This window comes from Orcinus orca, chromosome 6, assembly GCF_937001465.1.
Source record: "Orcinus orca chromosome 6, mOrcOrc1.1, whole genome shotgun sequence".
Taxonomy (NCBI): domain Eukaryota; kingdom Metazoa; phylum Chordata; class Mammalia; order Artiodactyla; family Delphinidae; genus Orcinus; species Orcinus orca.
In genome coordinates this window covers 35641639-35664448 of record NC_064564.1, presented here as the reverse complement: position 1 = coordinate 35664448, position 22810 = coordinate 35641639, and the positions used below count along the sequence as shown (strand labels likewise).

General features: G+C 46.9%; 1 protein-coding gene across 4 annotated transcripts in view; it reads left to right on the top strand.

The window, feature by feature from the left end:
• Positions 1-1520: 1520 nt before the first annotated feature.
• DAPK1 (death associated protein kinase 1) overlaps positions 1521-22810 on the top strand; it is a 209652-nt gene continuing 188362 nt past the window's right edge. Inside the window, exons 1-2 of one of the 4 annotated variants that reach the window (XM_033411366.2) lie at positions 1521-1862; positions 2710-2879. In XM_033411366.2, the coding sequence (XP_033267257.1) occupies positions 2818-2879 (62 nt within the window). In that variant the 5' untranslated portion in view covers positions 1521-1862; positions 2710-2817. Of the gene's footprint in view, positions 1863-2246; positions 2386-2454; positions 2618-2709; positions 2880-22810 lie in introns of those variants that run through there. The other 3 variants (XM_049710899.1, XM_033411367.2, XM_012537867.3) reach the window with 3 other exon arrangements.

Below are 22810 nucleotides of genomic sequence, written 5' to 3'. Positions count from 1 at the left end.
AGTCCCCAAACAGAGGCAGTTCTTCTCATTGCCTTGGAAAGCACACTTAAACATGTATTTTGCAGGAAAATATTACCCTTAAAGCAGTCATCCATAAGCACTTTCCAAGTATCTGTGTTTTTAATCTTCCGCCAACAGATGTATTCATTTGCATTTCCCCTAGATGAACCACGTTTTTTTGTTATTTTTGACTGTATATCTCACCTCTCAAGATCCTTTTGTATTAATTCTCAAACCCATCACTAAGGTTGATGCCGCCACCCAATTTGGAATCTTCCCTTGATTCCATGATCATGAATGTGTGCCCTTCCTGTGGGCCACTGAACGAAATGTTCTTTAAGAGGAGGGTCTGACGTAAGATCTGAGGGGCATTCTTTTTTTTTTATCTCCCAAGAATTTCTATTGAACTAAAGAGAGTTTAAACCATCTCATTTTAGAAAATCTGGAAATTTGAACGATGACATGGATCTGAAATCTCAGAGCGTTCACATACCGGTTTTTGTAACTCTCAGCAGTAAGGCAAATTTCCCTATAGGAGCTTTTCTCTGTTTAGGGATCCCCAGCAGTCCCTATGGGGAAACATCCTTTTTGTTCCCCCTGAACCCCAGGGCTTGGTGGGGGCCTGAGGTAAGAAGTAAAGAGAATGGATAAGGGTCTCCAATGTAGACCAGCACAGTCCACAGGAATGTAACTGTAAGCCACAGAGGTACCATATTTTCTAGTATCTGCATTTTAAAAAGTAAAAAGCGAAATTAATTTTAATAATATATATTTCATTTAACCCAATATGTACAAAATACTATCATTTGAACATGCATTTCATATTAATATAAAAAATATTCAAGGGATTTTTTCATCCTTATTTCCATACCAAGTCTTGGAATCCCATGTGTATTTGACACTTCTTGCACACCTCATTCCGGACTAACCACATTTCAACTCATCAATGGACAATACTGTACTGGACTGCACACATCAACCCTTCGTTTCTGTTGCTGCATCGGGCCTCTGAGACCTCAAACCTTTCTTCTCTGGTTTCATACCTTCTTACAGTTCAGATCTCAGCTCAAAACACCTATCCTGAACAGAAATCCCTTCTAATGCTGTCCATTCCCGCCCGCCCTGTCATTCTCTATCCCGTTACCCTGCAGTATTGTCTCCATGGAACCAATCCCTTCTAAAATGATCTCATTTATTCGTTTACATATTGATTGTCTAGCTTCTCCACCAGAATGTAAGTTTCAAGAGGGCAGGGATTTTTTTTTTAAACCTATTATGGTCTCTGTGATTCTCCGGTGCCAAGCACCGTGCCTGGACCACGCGGGGCGCTCAGGACACCTCTGCAGGATGAAGGAATCTCATTTCTCTGGAGCCCCGCCGAAGGGGGCAGCGTAGCAGCGTGTCACAGGTGGGGCGCCCATGTTGCGCGCGGCCGCGCTGGCTGAGCTCCTGGCGCGGGTGTGGGGTGAGTGGGTGTGTGCGGGGGTGTGCGCGGTAGAGCGCGCCAGCGAGCCCAGAGCGCCGAGCGGGGAGGAGCAGCCAGCGCCGCGCAGCACCCGCAGCACCGGCCCGGCCGGGCAGCTCGGAGGTGGGTGGGCCGTGTCGCCAGCCCGCCCGCGGGGTCCCCATTGGCCGCCTGCCGGCCGCCCTCCGCCCGGAAGGCGGCGAGGAGCCGAGGGGCTGCTCCGGAGCAGGAGCGGGAGAGCCCGGCCGAGCCGACGCCGGACGGACGCGCGGGGTCCGCGCCCCCACTCGCTGCCTCCCTGCGCTCCCGCGGCCGCCCCGCTTGTCCCCGGCGCTGGCGCCTACCGTCGACCTCCGACAGCGCCCCGGAGAGACCCGGGCAGCTCCCGGGCGCCCGGGTGAGTGGCCGCTCGCGGCTCCCCGTCTCCTCCCGGGCCCCGCCGCCTGCTTTTGCTTTCACGGCCGCGGCGCGGCGGGGTTGGCCCGGGCAGCGCCCAGGGCAACCGGGAAGGCCGAGGCGTGGTACACTTGACTGAGGGGAAAAGGGGAATGGCAGCCAGGAGATGACCCCAGCCCCGCGGGCCGGGTGGGAACAGGTGGCGCGGGCCGGGCGCTTTGTGTCGGGACGCGGAGACCGGGAGCGGGCGGCCGCGCCTCCCTCGGCCGCTCCCTTCCCTCCCTTGCTCCCCCGGGCGGCCGCACGCCGGGTCGGCCGGGTAACGGAGCTGGAGTCGCCAGGAATGTGCCTCTGGGGACTGTTTGGCTCGTGGGAGGAGAGAAGGTGGCTGAGGCGGCCGGGGAGGTGCGGGAGCCGAGAGGTGGCGCGGGGGCTGCACCGCCGCTCCAGGCAGGAGAGGGATGCTTCCAGCTAGGCGCGTTCGGCCCCGGCGAGGGCTTCATTCTTCCGCTGCGCCCCTGGAGGTGGGGAGCTGGGTGGGCGTGTGTGCAGAGAAAGGGGAGGCGGGGAGGCCAGCCACTTCCGGAGCGGGTTCTGATCCGTGCCGAGCGCCCTGCTTTCGGGGACGCGGACCTTGGGGTGCGGTTGTGCCCGGCCCCACGCGTGCGCCGGCGATGCGGGGCTGGGGGCGTCCCTGGCCCGGGTTTAACAAAGAGTGCTGCTCTCTACCCGGCGGGGTGCGGCAACTCCGGAGAGGTGGTCTTCAGCGAGCGAGTCTTAGCCCTTGGGAGGGGTACTTCGTTTTTGGGTTGTCATTTTATTGTTGTTATTGCCTTTTTTTTTTAAAGGACTGTTGACTGATGCATGAGGGGCCCACGGAGGCGCAGGAGCGGTGGTGATGGTTTGGGAAGCGGAGCTGAAGTGCGCTGGGCTTCCGTGAGGCGTGACAGTTTATCATGACCGTGTTCAGGCAGGAAAACGTGGATGATTACTACGACACCGGCGAGGAACTTGGCAGGTACTGGGGGTGCCGGAAGCGCACGTTTCTGGGTTGTGGGAATGCACAGTACTGCGGGCAGTGGGCGGTAAACAAATGCAGTTTGAATTCAGGCGTCTCCCTCGTCCTTCCAGGAGATGTGCAAATTATAGAGAAAAGAGTTAACTAACCCAGCAAGGACTAGGGACCGGAAATAAACTACCTAAAACAAGGAGCTGGCGGTGGAGAAGCTATTTCAGTGTTAGATTATGATGCAGAGTGTATTGATCAAGACCCCTGGACAAGAATAGATTTAGTTGTCTGCAGTAACGCTTGTCAGCTTTTGCCCTTCTGAGACAGTGAGGCAAAAGCTGAGATATAGTTGAAACTGGAGTTAGCTCCAGTTAACTGTGAGTTAGCCCTTATGTGTACAGAGAGTACAAACTAATTCATAGGCTTTTAAAGGTTTAATACTTTCCCTCTTTCGGAATTTTCAGAATAACATGCACAAGTATCGGTAGGTCACACATGGAGACTTGCCAGATGTTGATGTTGGGTTTGGATTTTGAAACTTCCTTGAACCAGGAGTTTAATTACCCAGTTGGTGTCAGTGGTTGCTTTGGTTTCATTCACGATGTTAAATTTTTAACACGTCCCTAGTTGAGAGTCTAATATGACTATCTGGATTCAGAGCATACTTCCATTGCTGCAGGAGCTGTGATTCTGAATGTGAAGCCTTTCAGTGCCAGGTGAACAAAGAATGATTCTTTGGGGGCCTCTAAGGGCTGGATGGGTTTCCCCTTGACTGGGGATTTGACAGGGTGTGTTATGCTCTGGTCTAACTTGAGCAGAAAACCCAGTTTTCACACCTAAATTTAAATTCAACATAAGAAATTTGACTGCAGTGTATTTGTATCGTGAGTCAAGTAGACAAAAGGATCTTTAAACCAACAAAAAAGTATGTATTTACTTACATGTGTATCAAAATATGTATTTTTCCGTATACACCTGATGTCCTGATTCAGTGCTTCCTGTTTCCCCATGAAAAGGAAATTCAAAACTACCCACACCCTAGATGACCTTGTGAGAATTGTGAAAGTTGCGTTTAACTAAAATTTTTTCAAGTTCAAGTAATAGTTCAGAACAAAAGCAATTTTTAAAAAGATACTTTATCAAAATATTTCTGTATACATTTAGTATGGATTCAGAACATCACTGGGAAGTTGTGCTTGGGGGAGCTTACTATATATTGGAGATTTACTGAGTGAATAAGTAAGAAGGATAGCTCTCAAAAATATTTCATGGATATGTTTAATGTTAAGGTTTAAGGGTATGTGGTTGAAATACTTGGTTTAACTAGAATTAACTAGAATTAAGTCACTTTATTCCTGTGGTTTTTAGCAAGATGAGTGGTACGTGGTGTTTTCCTTTGGGAGCAGGGGAAAAAGGCAAAAAAGTATGTTTAAATTCTGTTTGTGTAGGGTGGCCTGATTATATGAATTCTCTTATAAAGAAAGATGATTAAAAGTAGGTGAGATGATTGCTTTATAGATTAAGTATGTTGACCTTATTTTCCTTAAGATCTTTTGGTAGAATTATGTGTTATGAGAAGGAAAAATAATGAGGCCTCCCTGTGGCTGGCGGGGGAGTTTGTGATCTTTATTTCGTGGGTGGGATGACAGGCTCTCTGCCTCTGCGCTGGAGAGCAGTTTGCTCATTTGTCACTAGATTTTGCTTTGATTTGGGCTCATTCTACATTTCTGTGTATAATTTTCTCCCCACTGTGCAAGACTAATTGACAAATTGTTTATTGAATAATTTAATTTGTGTGACCTGTGAATTTGAAAGAAGTGCTTTGACAAAGTGGGAGTTGGGAATTTTTAAAAATAAAGTATCCATGCCGATCTGTCTGATAGGTCTTTTTCTTTTGTTTAAAAATGCAGTAAATGGTTGATTTTTTTATTTCAATGTTTTTTTCGAGTCCTGTGAATTTTATGTCTGCCAGGAAATAGCCACTTCCTGAAAACAGATCCTGGCATAAGATGGACATATAGGAAAGATGCTGCTTGTGTCACTGAGAGAAGATTGGGAGTAGAGGAAGGAGCTTAGTAGTAGCAAATGAAAATGGGCAGATGTTTAACACAAAAGCAAGCTTGTTCTAAGCAGTGAGTTGTAAACAAACCAACATCTATGGTTTAAAACTTCATCCACATGTCTTTAGCAGTAATCTACACAATAGCTACTCACTTACTTTATAAATGGTCTAAGACAAAGTCCATAGCTAGAGGAGGGAGGATGGGTTTTTAAACAAGTAGGATATAGTATTTTGATTATTACTATTGTTACTTTACTTTTAGGAAAACAGAAAGTGTGTGTGTACAAGGGTGAGAGTGTGTGTGTGTGTGTGTGTGTGTCTATGTATATTAGTGTGTGTACTGCCCAGGTGTACTGTAAAAGCTGTCAACTCTAAAGAACTTTATAAAGTATTATGATTATTTGTAGTAGTGATAGAGCAGACAGACCACTGGACAGATATTCTGGTCCAGAATTGGCCCTAGAACTTGCTAGCTGTATAACCTTGAATAGGTCACTTACCATCTCTGACCCTCAGGATCTTCATCTATAAAATGAGAGACCTAGTGCTTATTTCATGGCTGTTGTGAATACCAAGTAAAAGAATTTTATCAGCCGTCAAGAGTTAAACAAATATAGATATCATCAGCAGGACTGGTTGAGACATGTGAGTATTCCAGGCATGCTAATAACTTGGTTTGCAACTTGATATTCTTTTTTCTGTTTACCAATTTGGGGAAGGGAGGTCCTGTGGGAAAAGGGTCATGGGGGAGACCCATTGCTGACAGCCCTTGGCCTCTCCACTCTGATTCTGACTAATGCAGCTCTGGCCTTGAACTTGCACACCCTTCAAGTAGAAACAAGTCCCTGCAGTGAAAAGGACTGTCATGGTTAGAATATTGTTTGGTGACCTGTGTTGACTTCAGGAGGCCCTTTGGGTTTCACCCTCTATCCCAGGAGGTAGAACGAAGAACTGCTTCTGTCACATGTAGTGGTTTCTGGGAGGGGTTCTTTTAAATGCGGATTTCTCCATGTGCTGTTACACTGGGTCATTTTAATGCCCCAGGTGCCTTAGCATCTCTTATCAGTTGGCACTCGGGGCAGCTGAAGGCCAGCTTGTCCCACCATCGCGCTCCAGTTACATCCCTGGCTGTGGTTCAGCCTAACCTGCGAGCCTTCTTGGCACCTCTGTGAACACCGCCTTCCTGAGAACTGGCCTTCTTTCTCTTACACCGTCTGACCTTATGTGATCTGAAGACCTGGGTCCCACCTCCTGAATAAATCTCTCCACAATGATCTCTCCCTTTCAGAAGCCAAATGACTTGCTCTCTGAAGCACTCCACTGGTCATGACCACAGACTGCCCCGTCCATGCTCCATCCTTGCTTTGTGTTGTTAATATTCTTGTATGACTCCATGTAGCCGGCTTAAAAGTTCCTTCAGGGTGCGCTGTGGGCTCTTTTCTCCCCTGTGGGTGTGCAATGTGCTGTATCATTCTGGGCAAAAGTTTCATCGACGCCTGAATCGGCAAATGCAGGCCGGCAGGTACCATACTGAGACCAGAATGGGGACTTGAGATGCAAATGCTGATGCGGGTGCTGAGGCCGATGGAGAGGTGGTGTGTAGCGTGGGACAGCCCGGCCCCCTCCTTTGGGAAGTGGGGAGACACCTACCTTTGCAGGATGCTATACGAATTAGAGGCAGTGGCTGTAAACATCTCACACATAGTCGCTGCCTCAGATATTATTTTTAATAACCTCTTTTCCCCGTTACAGCATTTACCACAACGCATACTCATTACTTGTTGGATTATCTACTTTCGCCACAGCTTGTCACAGGGTTGTGACCTTGGACTTGCTTGTCATTTTTTATCTCTTATGCCTAATGAGGTGCATGACGTAGGTGCTCAATAAATGCTGACGGATTGAATAAGTGGATTAATATTTGTAAGGCACCATGAGTACACACACACATGCACCTATATATGGTTACATGTATATGGCCCTCAATGAGTGATGACTCTGGTGGGGGTGAACTTAGGATATTGAAGGCTGCAGCTCATCAAAATAAAAGCTGTTTTTCCTTTTGCGTTCTGTGGCTAAGGTGCACAGCAGCCAGCGTATCCAAGCACAAGATCAGTTTTAAACAAAACAAAGTGGAGCATTAAGTATTCTCCATTTGTTTGGATGGTTGCTGGAAGCTAATAATTTAAAGTTAAAACACTCTCATTGTGGCATAAAATCCAGAGGCATTTTAATTGACGTGAGGAATTGTAATAAACCCTGACAGTCTGAGTACATCTTTCTGCTGGTTTACTGTGAACTGCAGGAATCAGTCCTAAGACTGGCAATCCCGTGGGGATGGGAGAGGGAGAGACTTCCCAGCGTGTTTTCTCCTTGGAAGCGGGACTCGCAGGCTCACAAGGTTGACTAGTGAGATCATCCTGTAGGACCTCCCTGAATGTGAGTTTTCTCTTCTCATTTCTGCTTCTGTGTGCCCTCAGCTGTTTCCTCTGATGGGAAAGGCTGCAAAGGTTTAAGAGAGATAAAGTTCAAATATATGTATTAGAGGTAACAATCAGGGATTTTAAAATTTTGTGCATTCTAGCATGCGAAGGGAGGGCACGGTGACAGTAGTGAGGGGCAGTTGGGTTGAATGCTTGCTTGCCAGCACTGGGAATGCGCCTCCGGACCACCTGGGGATGTAGAAATTAGGTTCACTGGGACCTGGCGGGACATACCATCAGGAACGTAGGCTATGGAGGCGCTAATTGATGGGGAAGCCAGGGAACGTTGAAGCGGCCTTTTTGGTCCTCCTTCGCCCTTTTACCCTAGGCTTGTGTCTCACCCAGCCGCTTAGGAACCTAAAGGCCCCATAGCGTTGGCAGGCCCCTGCAAAGCTGTGAAAAACACAGTAAGCTTACAGAGATGCGTGGTCAGGTGAATTTCAGTAATTGCAATACAGGGTTATATCAGAAGAGGTGACATTATCAGACGTATCCTGTGGTCTCCCAGCAAAGTTGTAACCCCAGAAAGGTAGAGACCATTTCCTTCAGGCATTGGGGTGGGGGTGTGTGGATACCTTCAGAGGTGGTGTGGTGGGGGAATGACGGGGGAGCGACAAGGTCAGGATTAGGTGGTCTGACCTCTGGGACACCCTGTAGGGGAATGAATTATGAACTTTCACCCCTAATTCTACCCAGTTGCAATGTGTACCTAACCTAACCTAATCAGGCATTTTATATGCATGAAATAAAGCATGATTTTAATGGAAACATATTTCTGATCAGGAGACAAAGAATGCCACCTGCTGGTAGAGGGGAGGGGCTCTTGTTGGTGAAGGGTAGCCCAGGACCCTTGGGCACTTAGACCTAGAAGAAGCTGAGCAGTCAGTGAGTCCTTCCTTCTTGTTTCATCCCATCAGTCCTTAGGTCAAGTGGCTTTCTCAAGGTAGCTGGCTACCAGGTAGCAAGAGATGGACCTAGACTCCCGAGCAGGACTGTTTTCATTATATTCTTCACACTACTTAGGATTTGGCAATTCTCATTTTTTTAGAAGCCAGATAATGTTGATATCGAACAGAAGTGATTTGGGCAGCCATCTCGTGCCTATCCATCTTAATACGTGCTTGGAGGGGATGGTCAGGAGTAACTAGTAACCGCTTCATGGTGGGTTTCCATTTTCACCCCATGAAGAGGCTGACGCTTTGAGTTCAGAACTCTCGTGGGCACTTGACAACACACGTGACCTTCTTGCCTTTTCCAAATGGCTCGTGCCCCACAGTTATGAATGGTGCTAGTACATGCCGTAGTCTTACCCAAGTGCCAAAGTGCATAATTTAGCTTTTTAGAAAGTTCACAGAACACTTTCATCGTTATTTAACCTTTGAGTCATGGAATGTATAAGAGTCGTGGCTCTGCCCAGTAGGCCACCCCACTAAAAGACAGTTTCTCATTTCATTAAGTGGCCCTAGTCTGTCTGGTTTAAGGCTGGGGTGTGATTGTTTGAGGCTTTATGTGGAAGGTGATACTTAATTGTTTTGCTTTGGTTTGCTGTGGTAAGTGATCACAACAGAATGCATCAACCCTCGGCCTTGAGAGAGATTATATGGTAGTATAATTATTTATAATATATCCAGTCTATCACTTTGTTTACATTCTAAATTAATTCCTGTAAATGTACAGTTAGGAGAGAGTAGAGGAAAAAATGACTGACCTTTGGTTTTTCTACATCATCTAACAAAAATGGGTTTAAAAATTACTCTGTCGCGCTTCCCTGGTGGCGCAGTGGTTGAGAGTCCGCCTGCCGATGCAGGAGATGCGGGTTCGTGCCCCGGTCCGGGAATATCCCACATGCCGCGGGGCGGCTGGGCCCGTGAGCCATGGCCGCTGAGCCTGCGTGTCTGGAGCCTGTGCTCCGCGGCGGGAGGGGCCCCAGCGGTGAGAGGCCCGCGTACCGCAAAAAAAAAAAAAAAACAAACACAAAACTTTGTCTAACTAGTACATCTTCCTTAGGTAAAACAGAAAGTGTCATATGCCCATTCTAGGTTTAATGTACTAAAAGGATTTTTACAGGGAAGGAGTCTGAAACCTGAAATAGTTGGTCTTATTTTCAATCCCAGTCCAGAACAAAACAAAACCAGTCATGTGCTGGTAACTAATCTCTGGTGATAACTGACAGGTGTGATCCTTAGTGACTCTTGTTTATCGCTTCTGTCTTTTGGAGGTGACGTTGAGAGCTCGTGTGGCTTACAGACCACACTGCCGTCATTTAAGTATAATGTTGCTAACCTCTGAGACGTGACCACGGGGCTTTCCCCTATGTCCTACCTGTCGACATTCCAATTGTCAACTGGAGAAATTTTATTCAGTACTATAATGTATTGATACATTCAGAGATGTCAGGAGGGGAAGGAGGTGGGGAGAAAGTTGTTGATTCTTCCCTTTGTCAAGCATTCAACTTTGGATGAGGAATGTAATGTTTGAGCAAATGAATGCTGTGAACTGCCGATCTCTGGTGTTTGAAAGGTTTATATTGATGGTGCTTATATTCATAAGCCGGATGGCTTTCAGCTGGGAAATTTAGCTCTGTGTGTGGACTCTTGTGGGACACATTCTATTTTCGGTCAAAACTGTCTGATTACTCTTTCTTAGATATAATGTGATGAATGGGGCTGGTTTTCAGATATCTCCAGTACAGTTGATATAGTAAGTTTTCACGTATAAGGAATGAGTGAATTTCCATTTTTTTTTCCATTGTTAGTTTTTTCTGTAGTTCATTGTTTTCTACTTTTGAAACCATGCAACCCTTCCCTTTTTAACTTGTAAGAATTGTCAGGATTTTCGAGACCTTACTTTGGTCCTCCATGCCCTTGTCCCTGGCCCCCCAGTGTGGAATTTTCCAGTTGCAAAAGAAGTGTAGGAGAGGTAATCAGTACCTTTTTTTTGGTCCCATCATGAAGCGGGTCAGATTTCCCTCTGAACTGCCTGTCTCTATGTCCGCCTAGCAACTCATACCACCGTCTACGACCAGGCTGTATATGCAGGAGGGTAGGTACGACTCAGGTGATAGGACAAGATAGTGACAGAGGGATACGTTGGCACATAGATGGAGTGGCTTGGGGGAGAAGAGGTCAGTAGTTAGTGCTGATTCTGTTTTAATGTTTCCTCCCTCCTTTGAGAAGTTCTTCTAAATCGTTTTGCCTCCTCTGGGTAGAGTGCAATTTATTTCTTTTTTTTCCATCTGTGGTTTATGGGTAAGTGGCAGAAATATGTGTCTCTGGGAGAGTGATGAAAGACTGCAACCTTTTGATGTAATATTTAATAGACTGAGAATTGCAAGCTGCTTCCCTTTACAAAAACAAAGCTATGGGCACTGTAGGTATACGAATACTGTAGAGAATAGACTTTTCACAGCTAACTGCTGAGCTGGAAATGCTGAATTGCACCTGACACCCGGAAGAGCTGTCCTGAGAAATTTGGTAAGCCAAAAAAAGCTAAGAAGTTATTTGTTATCTTAAAAATACTATTTTACTGGTACATAAATCAGTGTAATTGAAGCCAGATCCTGCCAAGGGGTTTCTGATGTACACTTGGAATGTGAATATAGAAAGTTGTCTTTCTAAATGTTGTCCTTGCCCCTCAGAGTATCTAGAATCAGCGTGTGAACTGCTGTTTGTAATGCCAGAAACTTCCACCAAAATATCCTCAGGAGCTCCCCTGTCTTTGGATAATCACAGGTTTATTTCCTTCCCCTTTCGTGGCCGGCTTACACTTCTCTGCAGACCATAATTGCAGTGGCACCCGTGTGCTCGGGACAAGGCCTGGCTGATGTAAGGCACCTCTGCTCTTGTTTTCTCCCTAATGTCTCTATTTCCACATTGAACAATCGGAGTGGAGGAGAATCCTCACCTGTCATCCCATTTGGTGGAGAACTTATAAAATGACTGCTTGAGACCTTGTTCTAGGAATTTCTTTGCCATGTAATTCAAACTAGCTTTGGAATGGAGGGAAGATATTTACAGTTCCCCATTTAGAATGGATAAGATTTGAGCACCTGGCCGATATCCCCCCCTCAGGAGCTTCAGGAAGCTGATTCAATTGTTTGGGAGAGGAAGTGAATTAGAACAAGTGGAATATTTTCCAGGATGAAGTTTTATCGGTCTTGCTTTCCTCCCCACCCCTCCCATGGCACACAGAGATAGGAAAGCTTGGCAAATACGGCAGTGGACAGGCAAGGTAAGTCGAGGTGGTGTAGAAGCAGGAAGTCCCTCGGTTTTGCTAAACATGCTTCGGGCACTGAATGAGTATATCCGGTTTTATTAATGTTACCAATTAATATGGACCATCCTTTGTAGGCCTCCTCTTCAGAGGCAACATTCTCTTTCATGCAGATAATTAAAAACATTAAAAAAAAACCTTTTGCACCCACAGGGCAAGGTCAGGCAGAGCAACCGCGGAGCAGGACCCCGCGTCCCGGCGGGTCTGGGCTCCCAACATTCCCAAGTCTCTGGCGCCCCTTCCCCGCACCCTCGCCTGACCCCGCGCCCCAATGTGTCCTTTGACCCCATCCAAAAAAGTGTTCTGAACCAAGCCGCCGACGGAGGAGGGGCCCACAGCGACCTGAGGGACCGCTCTGCTGTGCAGACGCTGCGGCGCAGCCGGGCACCCGCTCGGGGAGGCGGCGGGGAGGCTGCAGGGCTTCGTCCCCTGGCGCAGCCTGCCCTCCGCCCTTCGCCCTCCGCCCGCGGGGCCGGGGTCCTGACCGACCCACGCGCCCAGGCCTGCTGGAGGAGCAACGCGGCGGCGCCGAGGCCGGTGTCCTCGCCGACCCCGAGCCTCCTCCCCTCCGGCCCAGGCTGGGTGGGTGGCAAAAAAAAATTGTTTTAATTAAAAAAATTATCAGTATTAGAGACAAGTTTTAACCTGGAGAACTAAAAAGCGAATGCAAAGTGAGCTGGCCTGTTTCGGCCTGCAGGCTTCTGTGGAGCATGTCCACAGCTAGTCGTGCAGATTCTCTCTTTTATTTCCTATATCCCTTAACAATGTGCGGTAAATAACTGCGCACTTGGTATTATTTTACACTTGGCTTGTTCACGTGATTCTTGGCTCTCTCTGAAGTGTGAGTTTTCTGAGAGTAGAAAACATGGCTTTTTGTGTCTCTTACATGGGGTGGGATTCAGCTAAGCCCACAGGAGGCTTTGTTTATTTGCCTTATGAAGGTACATGTCCAGAAATTAGAATGTGGTTCAGAGCTTTTGACCCAAATCCCTGACTCCACAGTGCACTAGCTGTTGCCTTGGGAAAGTCACTTGACTTCTGTGAGACCCAGTTTTCTCATCTGTGAAATGGGGATAATAAGCATACCTCCCTCATAAGGTTGTTGTGAAGACACACGTAATGCGTGTAAGGCACTTGGCCCAGTAGCAGGCACACTGTAAGTGCTGGAGAAGGGGCCGCTGTTTAATAAGACAGATAGCGCAGGAGAGACTGAACATATGCTTCTGGATCCTTGTCACCGGGGTCCTGCCTTTTTCTGTTAGTTCCTCATTTCCCCACCCAGGTTCTGACCTGGTCTCCCAGGGGCAGGGTGGGGGTGCCGGCCCTCTTCTCCTCAATTCCATCCTTCCTCCTTCTCTTCTTTTCTCCTCTGTCTCTCTCCCCATCTTTGGCTCAGCCTGCGGGGTGGGCTCATTCTACCAAGTTTGACGTCGTTTATGTGATCTGCCCTTCTAGCTGCCTGTTCGGGCTGGCTCGGGCCCAGGACTCGGTTTATGTGCTGGGCTCCCTGGTGGGTCCGCCCAGTAGCGTGGTCAATGATTTGCAGAGCTCCCGAGAAACAAGTTAACCAGGAATTTAGCCGTGCGTTTGAAAGCGGGCTGCTGGAGATGGGGCTTACAGGGATGCCATTGCCAAAGTGCACCCAGACGCCCCTGGAAGAGGGAGGGAGGAGCTCATGTCAAGGAGGGTCTATTAAGATGGGAAAACATGCTTTCAGGGAAGCCAGGACAACTAAAAGCTGAACAAGAGCCGGGAGAGAGCTGCTCGGAAATGCTCAGAGGGACGGTCATCCTGGCGTCATTAAGAACCTGAGGTATGTCAGCACACAAATTTATGTTTTAACAGGGTGTACTGTAACTTCCCGAAAAGTCAATTTCATTTTTCTAGCTGCTTTTTAAATGAAAAAACTGTCTTAAGCAGCCCAATAAGAGACTAGGAATTTGATCAGATGAACAAATCATTGATTTTTCTTACAGATCTTTATGGAAGAAGGGATCTGAATGAGTGTGTGAGTTCCATTCTGAGATGAACTTGCTGCAGAAGGCAAGACGTACGGCAGGTCTGAGCCTCCGTTCAGTTCTGACACGTACTGATTTAAGATGTGAAAATAAGTGTTTGGCCAAGCCAGAATTGCCTGTGCCAAGAAAAGCCTATTAGGTTGGTGGCTGAAAGGCTGAATTGTTAGGATTTACTTAATGGCGAGGTTCTGCCAGCTGCTGGGAGTGAATGCCCACTTAGGCATTTGAGTGCATCCTTGTTCCCTGGACTGGGGGCCCATTTGTTCAAGGAGCATGGCGGTCGCACCAGAGGCCCCTTTAAAGGATGCTTCCTTATTCTTTGGGCCATTGAGTAGAGATATCTGTAGTTTATAAAAGTGACATTAGATGCTCACAAATTTGCAAAGGAAAATGCCCAGAAATTGGGTTTATAAGGTAAATTCAAGAGAAATATCAGGGAGTTGACAATGCTAACTATAAACAGGTAACATAAGTAGACCGTTAAACAGAAGTGTCGTGTGAACTGTGATATCCGTCCATCACATATTCATTCGTCCAGGGTTGATTGGACTTCTGAATGATAGGGCACTGGCTGGGGTGTCAGGCAGGGCCGTTTATCTCAGCAAGCTCCTAACCAAGTAGGGCAGACAGACTTTATACAACCAATGATAATAGAAAACCTAAATAAGGAGTGAGAGGAATTCAGTATGAAAAACTGTTTCTGGAGTTCAGGCGAGAAGAGGCCATTCTGAATTGGAGGGTTCATTCATTTATTCACTCATTCATTCAGATTCTTGTGGGGACAGAAAAACATAAGCAGGTGGGTGCCTGAGCGGATCTGTGTGCGCGCACGTGTCTGCCCATTTATTCCCTGGAAGAAATTGGAACTCAGACATGAAGGAGGAGACAAGGGCACTAAGATTTACTGGGAACCCATTTTAGACCAGGGGCTGGAGGGAGGTATTTAATCCACATTTTACAGATGAGAAAACCGAGGTTCGGAAAGACATTGGCCTTGGATAATGTGTTTAAGATGGTGGAGGCAACCATTGGACACCCAAAATTGCTAAGTCACGACTGGAGATTGGGTGATGGGTGGTAGGGCTTACTCTGTGACCTGTTTCTCTGCCCTGTCATGGAAGCGAGAAGTTTAAAGAACTTTAAAACATCCAGCACAGTGCCTGGCTCATACAATGTGTTCAATATATGTCTCCTTCCTTTTTTTAAAAAAAATAAATTTAATTAATTAATTTATTTATTTTTTACTGGGTTGGGTCTTTGTTGCTATGTGCAGGCTTTCTCTGGTTGCATCGAGCGGGGGCTACTCTTTGTTGCAGTGCGTGGGGTTCTCATTGCAGTGGCTTCTCTTGTTGCAGAGCACGGACTCTAGGTGCGCAGGCTTCAGTAGTTGTGTCACACGGGCTCAGTAGCTGTGGCTCGTGGGCTCTAGAACACAGGCTCAGTAGTTGTGGCTCATGGGCTTAGTTGCTCCGCGGCATATGGGATCTTCCCAGGCCAGGGCTCAAGCCTGTGTCCCCTGCATTGGGAGGAGGATTCTTAACCACTGCACCACCAGCGAAGCCCGATGTTTCCTTCCTTTAAACTGAAAGTTCTCAACCTTGGTACTAGTGACATTTTGGTAGAGATGATTCTTTGTGGTTGTGGGATGTTTAACAGCATCCCTGGCTTCTGCCCTCTGGATGCTAGTAACATCTGCCCCAGCCCATTGAGAACCACTGGGCTACAGTATCAGGACAGGGAAGTGTTAACAAATGGACCTAGGGGTTGGAGCGGGTAGTAGGCAAGGAAGATCCTGCACCCAGTGAGCAAAGAAAGTGCCCCTGAAGGAAGGTATTGACCTTGGGTGTCCAGAGCTTAGGAAGGAAGAGAGCAGGATGCAGATGGTGTGAGCCAGAGGTCTGAGGCAGGTGTTGTCTTAGTCTGGCTTTTATGTACTATCCCTGGAGTGGGTGTGTCTGCTGTTTCCCAGAGGCGTGGGGTGGCACTGACAATGAGTAAGACCTGGAGAGACTTCCGGATGTCGCTTGTCCAGTGTGGTAGCCACCCATGACCAACATCGGAGTTTCTGCCTTGCCCCATCCTGCTGAGCAGGCTTCTCTGAGTCATGGCTCGGCTGGGTCCCCATCACTGCCAGACTTCAGTCCACCCTCCTGTCTCCTAAGGGGGGCCTTCTGCTGCCATCTCCACGACTCTGTTTTTAACCTGCTGAATAGCTTTGTGTGTGTGTTTTTTTAATGCTGATTTCTAATTTTTAGTCAAAGCTCGATAACTCCTTGCTTTTTATTCGCTTTTCATTCTCTTAGGCCCCAGATCTTGCCTCTCCAGCAGGCTGGATGGCATAGCATGCTGTGTGACTGTGGGGAACCCATATAGCTTAGTTATTGCCTCCAATATCCCCTCTTCCAGCAGGGGGCTTTTAAAGGTGAAAAGTCAGGTCTCAGGATGTGGCAGGAGGTGTGAAGAGTGCCCTCTCCCAGCTCCCTGGGGGAGGGGCACTTATACAGAAGTCACCTGGGGAAGCTTGTCAGTGGTGGAGGGTGTGAAAGGACAGGGGCTGATTTGGAGGGCACGGTGGGGAAGGGAAATGGGTCAAGCAGGGTGCTGGCAACAAATGTGTCCACTCCTCTTCCCTGGTGGCACAGTGGCACCTGCCAATGCAGGGAACACGGGTTCGAGCCCTGGTATGGGAAGATCCCACGTGCTGCAGAGCAACTAAGCCCATGTGCCACAACTACTGAGCCCGCGTGCCACAACTACTGAAGCCCGCACACCTAGAGCCCGTGCTCCGCACCAAGAGAAGCCACCGCATTGAGAACATGCGCACTGCAACGAAGAGTAGCCCCCGCTCGCTGCAACCAGAGAAAGCCCGCACGCGCAGCAACGAAGACCCAACACAGCCAAAAATAAATAAATAAAATTAAAAAAAAAAGAAATGAGTCCACTCCTGATAGTCAAGGTGAAGGACGGCCAAGTACACACAGTCTGGGAAGCTGATACTGTGCCTAGGGCTGAGCTGGGGCCACTGAGGAGGGCCTTCAGCACATATGCCACTTCGGGGAAGACACACCCTGACTTCTCCCTCCTCCTTTCTGCCAGTGCCTCCTCTTACCCCCCCCCCGCCCCCCAGGGAGCAGGATATGGGGCAGCCTCCAGCTGGGCAGAGAACGGTGAAGAACAGATTGGGGGTGGGGTGGGGAGGGTGGGTGGACAGATGGAGGAGATGGAGAGTAACCAGGAGAGGGGTGTCCACTAGTGACAGCTGTGAAATAGCACTGGGTTTGCCATGGAACTGCTCCCCTCTGTTGGTGCAGGTGATCAGAATCTGTACTCTCAGTGTGCAGGGTCCTCCTCCCTACTCTGAATACTGGATTTATATTCCATTTTTCCCAGGAAGTCACTCCTGACCATCCCCTTTCAAAATGTTCCCTCCTCTTGCAAACTCCTGGATATTTCCTCTTTGGCACAGTCATCCAGCATTTAGACTCTCCATGTTGCATTGCTGGCCGTCCCTGCCTGTGTGTGTGTGTGTGTGTGTGTGTGTGTATCTGTGTTTATCTTCCCTAGATTGTAAGCCCCTTAAGGTGTCATAGTTCTTTTGTTCCCAGCATCTTGCACAGAGAAAGTATTCCAGAAATACCTGTTGTCTTAATTGGTCATATTACAATATTCTGAAATGAAGGACTGTACCATAGTTCCTATGAGTTTTAAAGGTGGATAAGTAATCACTAAAAAGTTCCTTAAGATGCATAGTATGTTTTCATCCTTGGAATAGCCCTGGGTAGTGACAGCCCTGTAAAGGTCCAGAGTGGGTCCCAGTTTCAACTGCTAGCTGGAGAGTAGGATATGAACAAAACGGCTATATCCTTTCCATTGTATAATTTCCATTGCAGAAATCCTGATGATTTCCCCCAAATCTATTGGTACTTTTTTTTTTTTTTTTTTACCATGTTACCTATTCTCATTGTCTGATTTTAAAGTCTGGGGGAGGCTAGTGGGAATACACTGTGGTTGACCCCCTCTCGGTTACTGAAGGGAAAGGTACTAGAGGCAATAGGCACCAGCGGTTGATGTGCCCATGTCACAGCTAGCGTGGTTCTTAGAGAAAGCAGCACATGTTTGTGTTGAGTCTGTGAACACAGCCTCTACAGCACAACTGTTTGCCCTGGAATATTTGCAGTTTAAAAGTGAAAACCATGGGACTTGATGTTAAACCTTTCTGCAGTCGGCAGTCTCTTCAGTACCATCAAATTTGCTCTCTTTTTTTTTACGATGCTGGAAAACTGGGGCTTCAGAAGGCAAAAAGGAAGTCTGAGTATAGAATTGACTTCTTCCCCAGTAAATTTTAATTGATTCTAGTGCGAGTAGAAAGGTGTATCATGTGTTCTTAAAAGATAGGATTTAATTATGATTTAAAATTAATTCTCTAGAAAGTGCTGGAGTTGCACCCAGAGAGAAAAAAACAGAGGGCTCTGGTAGAATCCTGTAAACGGATTGATGGGAAAGTGGGCTCCTGCTGCTGAGGGTTTGGGAGCGTTGCCAGCCTTACGACAAGGTGTCAGTTAGCCTTCCCACTCAGGGAGCAAGTGGAGGGACTGCCAGCTTGGGGGAGCCCTGCTCTGAGGGGGCAGGGACATCTGGAGCCAGAGCAGTTTCCAAGGCGGTGCAGCTCTTGTTTCTCGGGTAGCATTCCTTCTTGTGGTAATAAAGAGGTTACAGGCGAGAAGACAGCTGCTCGAAAGCCAAGGACAGTTGTTGCGAACAGGTATTTAAAAATCAGCCACCGTGGGATGGGAAGAATCAGGATATTGGAGACAACTAGGGTTCAACTTTATGGCTTGAAGTTTCTCTTTTGACCCTTGAAGGCAGGTGGGAAGTTGTTGTTTTATGCTTCTTTTTCAGATTGGGAAACCAGAGTTTAGAGAAGTTAATCTCAAGGTAGCAGAGTTCAATTCAGTGTGAATTGAAATGCGTGTATGTGTGTATATACTTACATACATATATATATATACACATATATATATATATATACACATATATATAATGTACACATGTATATCATACATACATTTATTGTAAATTTTACTAATGTAAAGGATGTGTAACAATTTACAAATAATCACAAAATATCCATATTCATGATTATAAATTCCATATATATAGCCAGAATGCGTTTGTTAATTTTTGCTGTGGTCAACCTGTGCTTGATGATGTTTTGACAAATGGAAAGGCATCCCCATCTGCTAATTCTTTTCCCAGTAAATTGATTGCCACTCAATCTGGCATGTGATCTACTGTCCAACGATTTCTCACCCTTGTACAAATTATATTCAGTAAATTGAACCCTCTTTCAACTTCAGCACTGCTGATTGCAGTAGTGCTATCCTTTTTGCTTTTGGTGTCATTGCCGGGATTGGGACATTGTTGGATTCTGTATTCTTTAACAGTGGCTATGTGTAACACGCAGCTCACAAAATTTCTGCAAAATGAGCAGTAGGCTCTCATGAGCAGCACGGACTGGCTGGAGCGCTTCCCCAGCTCCGTGTTTAAGCAGTTGTCTGAGAAGGCAACTGCTTACCTGTCTTACTCACTGCTGAGCCCAGTTCCAAGGCTGGTGCCAGATGTGTGCTTGGAGACTCAGAAAGTGTTGTTCACATGGATGAGTGAGACTTCAAAGCTGGAAGCAGCAGCCAGTTCATGGGACTCCAGTTTGCACCCCATGAGGACAAGGTCCTTGCTTGACACTGAGGGAGCTCAGGAAGGAAGAGGCACCAGAGACCATCTCCACCATCAGAACTGCCTGACAGAGCCCTGCCTTCTGGTGGGATGTTAGCGCTCGGGCAGTGACACAAAGAAGAGGAGAGAGGACAGCATCTCCTTCTGTGTCCCTTTCTTCCAGCTTTATTAAGTCTGGCATTTTTCTTCCCCATCTTCTAGGGAAGGCAGGGCCTTCTTGTCTACCAGTGTAGGGACTTGCCCTAGTCATCAGTACCCGATGCGGGTAACCAGTTATGGGGAACAAGAGACATATAGATCCCTTTACGTCTTCTAAAATGAAATGGGTCACACCTTTCACACAACACAGAGGTCAGAGAGAACAATGCAGGGAAAGTCGTGTCCCTCCTTCTGTCTTCCAGCTACCAGCTCCTCAGCTTCTTGGGGATCCTTCCAGGTAGAGCCTGTGCATATTTCAGTCAGTAAGCTTATGCATATTTTCATGTTTTTACTGAGATCGTATCATGTTATATGCATTGTTCTACACTTGGTTTTTTTCACCTCACAACGTATTTTGAAAATCATCCCATTACTGCAGAAAGAGAAAGGCTTCTTTCTGTTCTTTGAGTTTACCGTAATTTATTTAACTCTCTCCCTATCTATGAACTTTTAGGGTTCGTTTCTAATTTTTTATTACAAATAATTCTTCAGTGAATACTTTTGTATAAAAGGTTGAAATTATCTGTAGGATAAATTCCTAGAAGTGAAATAGCTGGGTCAGAGGGTATGAGCATTTGTCATTCTGGTAGATATCGCCAAGTTGCTCTTCACAGAAGATAAGCCAGTTTACAACCCAACGACCCAAAATTGAGAAAGCTGATTTCTCCACCTTCTTTTAAAACTTCTGGGTGCATTCTATTTTGATAGGTGTGGTTTCATTAATTTTTTTTTTTTGGCCCCGCTGCATGGCTTGCAGGATCTTAGTTCCGCAACCAGCGATTGAACCCAGGCCGCGGCAATGAAAGCGCCAAGTCCTAACCACTGAACCGCCAGGGAATTCCCTCGTTAATTTTTAAATATGAATGAGTATAAGCTTCTCTTCATGTGTTTAAGAACTATTTGTCTTTGCTGTGAACTTTCAGTTCATACTATTTGCTCATTTTTCAATAACTTTTTAGACCTCTATTAATTTGTAGGAACTCATTATATATTAAAAATTGCTTTATGCCCATGGCATGATTTAGACATCTTTTCTCTAGGTTGTTCTTTGTCTTTTGACTTTGTTTCTGGTCTTTCCCCCCCCCATGGATATGTTTTTCTGTATTATGGTAAAATATACATAAAATAAAATATACCATTTTAACCATTTTTCGTGGATTTTTTTTTTTGGCGGTACGCGGGCCTCTTACTGCTGTGGCCTCTCCCATTACGGAGCACAGGCTCCGAACGCACAGGCTCAGCGGCCACGGCTCACGGGCCCAGCCGCTCTGCGGCATGTGGGATCCTCCCGGACCGGGGCACGAACCCGCGTCCCCTGCATCGGGAGGCAGACTCCCAACCACTGCGCCACCAGGGAAGCCCCATTTTAACCATTTTTAAGTGTACAGTTTAGTGGTATTAAGTACATTCACATTGGTTATGCACCACAATCCAGCTCCAGAACATTTTCATCATCCCAAGCGGACATTTTTTTAAAGTAGTCAAATTTATCCAAGTTTTTTCATCTTTTTTAGGTTTTGTATCACATTTAGAAAGTCTCTGCTCATTTTGAGTTCATTAAAAAATATTTTCTGTAGTTTCTTCTAGTACTTTTATGGTTTAGTACTTATGTTTAAATTCTGTCATCCATCTGGAATTCCTTTGGGTATAAAGTGTGAGGTGTGACTCCAAGTGTACTTTTTCCAGATAGGGAGCTCCTTAGTTGCCATTTGGCCATCAAACAGGTTTGAGGACTAGCTAGATTCGGTTCTTGGGAGCTATAGGGAAGCAGCAGAGGAAGCCACTTTGAGCCGTCCATGTGAGCGTGGGAGACTTCAAAGTTAAGCCTGACCTAGACTGAGGAAATTGAATTGTAGGAAACTATGAACTCCTAGGTATTTATGTTTGCTATCCTCAAAAAAAAAATCACAGACATGCTAGTCAGTACTTTGAATTTGCTGAAAGACGGTCTGTTCCCCCTGACAGAGGTGGATAGGATATGTGCAGCACACAGGACAGAACTTCTGGCTCTTAGGCAAGGCCATCCTGCAGGACGAGCAGTTTGTACCCTGCCAAAGGCTCTGCAGCAGGCTGAGAAGGGGTGGGGTCAGGACTGTAGTCCAGCTGATGCTCTGGGACCTCTTCCTGGAAGAGGGGGCACGTGTTTCGCAAAGGCTCCAAGTAGGCCAGAGGTGCCCTAACACTAGAACTCAGTTTCCCAGGTCTCTAGACCCACTGGCAAGCACCCTTCTGGATCCTCCCAGGCTCCTCGAGTGGAGGATCAAGGAGCATCCCTCACGTTCCAGGTGGACTGGGCTGTGGTTCGGTGCCCTCACTCTCAGAGTAACTAGGCAGGGCCTGGGATCATTGGAGCCCCCTGGCTGGTTATCTCAGGCTGCAAGAAGCATAGATATCCTTTCTATATGGTCCATGAGGTGGGATAGAAAGGTTGGGAAGCACAGACTTGACCTCTTGAACTTGCATCTTTCTCAGAAGCCTGCAGGTGGAGCTGGGGTGAGTTTCCTGCCAGAACCACCTCCTCACAGAATTCCAGGGGACACCAGTCACAGACATTCACATCCAAGCTGTATGAATGGTGTGCCCTGCAGTCTCCCCAGGGTCCCATTTTATCCCGTGGAAGCCTGTGGTGGCCCAGTGGAAGCAATTGGGGTGGATGAATGTCTTTCTGTATGTGGGGGTGAGTTCCAGGACTTTCTGCATCTCTGTTTTTCACTGTGCTTAACTCAAAAATGAGTTGAATTAATGAACGATGTGATGTCAACTTCCAGAAAAACCTGTGGTATTTCTTTTTTTTTTTTTTTTTTTTTGGTGTGGTATTTCTTTTGCAAAGCAGCCAAAGCAGCAGGTTGGGAACTCTGGTCTACCTCCCCCTTCCCCTGTGAGCTCTCCAAGGCCTGGCACTGGGGCATCTCCGTTTTCCCCAGCTCCTCTCTCTAGACCTGACTCCTACTGGATGCTTGAAAGTTTGAGGAGCTTAATTACCTGTCCCTGTTGCTCCTAAGGACACAGCCAGTCAGTTGAGCCACCAGTGTACAGAGAGATGCAAGTTTGGTTTTATGTTTTATTTTATTTTTATTTATTTTTAATTTTATCTTGGAGTATAGGCAATTAACAATGTTGTGATAGTTTCAGGTGCACAGCAGAGGGACTCAGCCATATGTATACATGTATCCA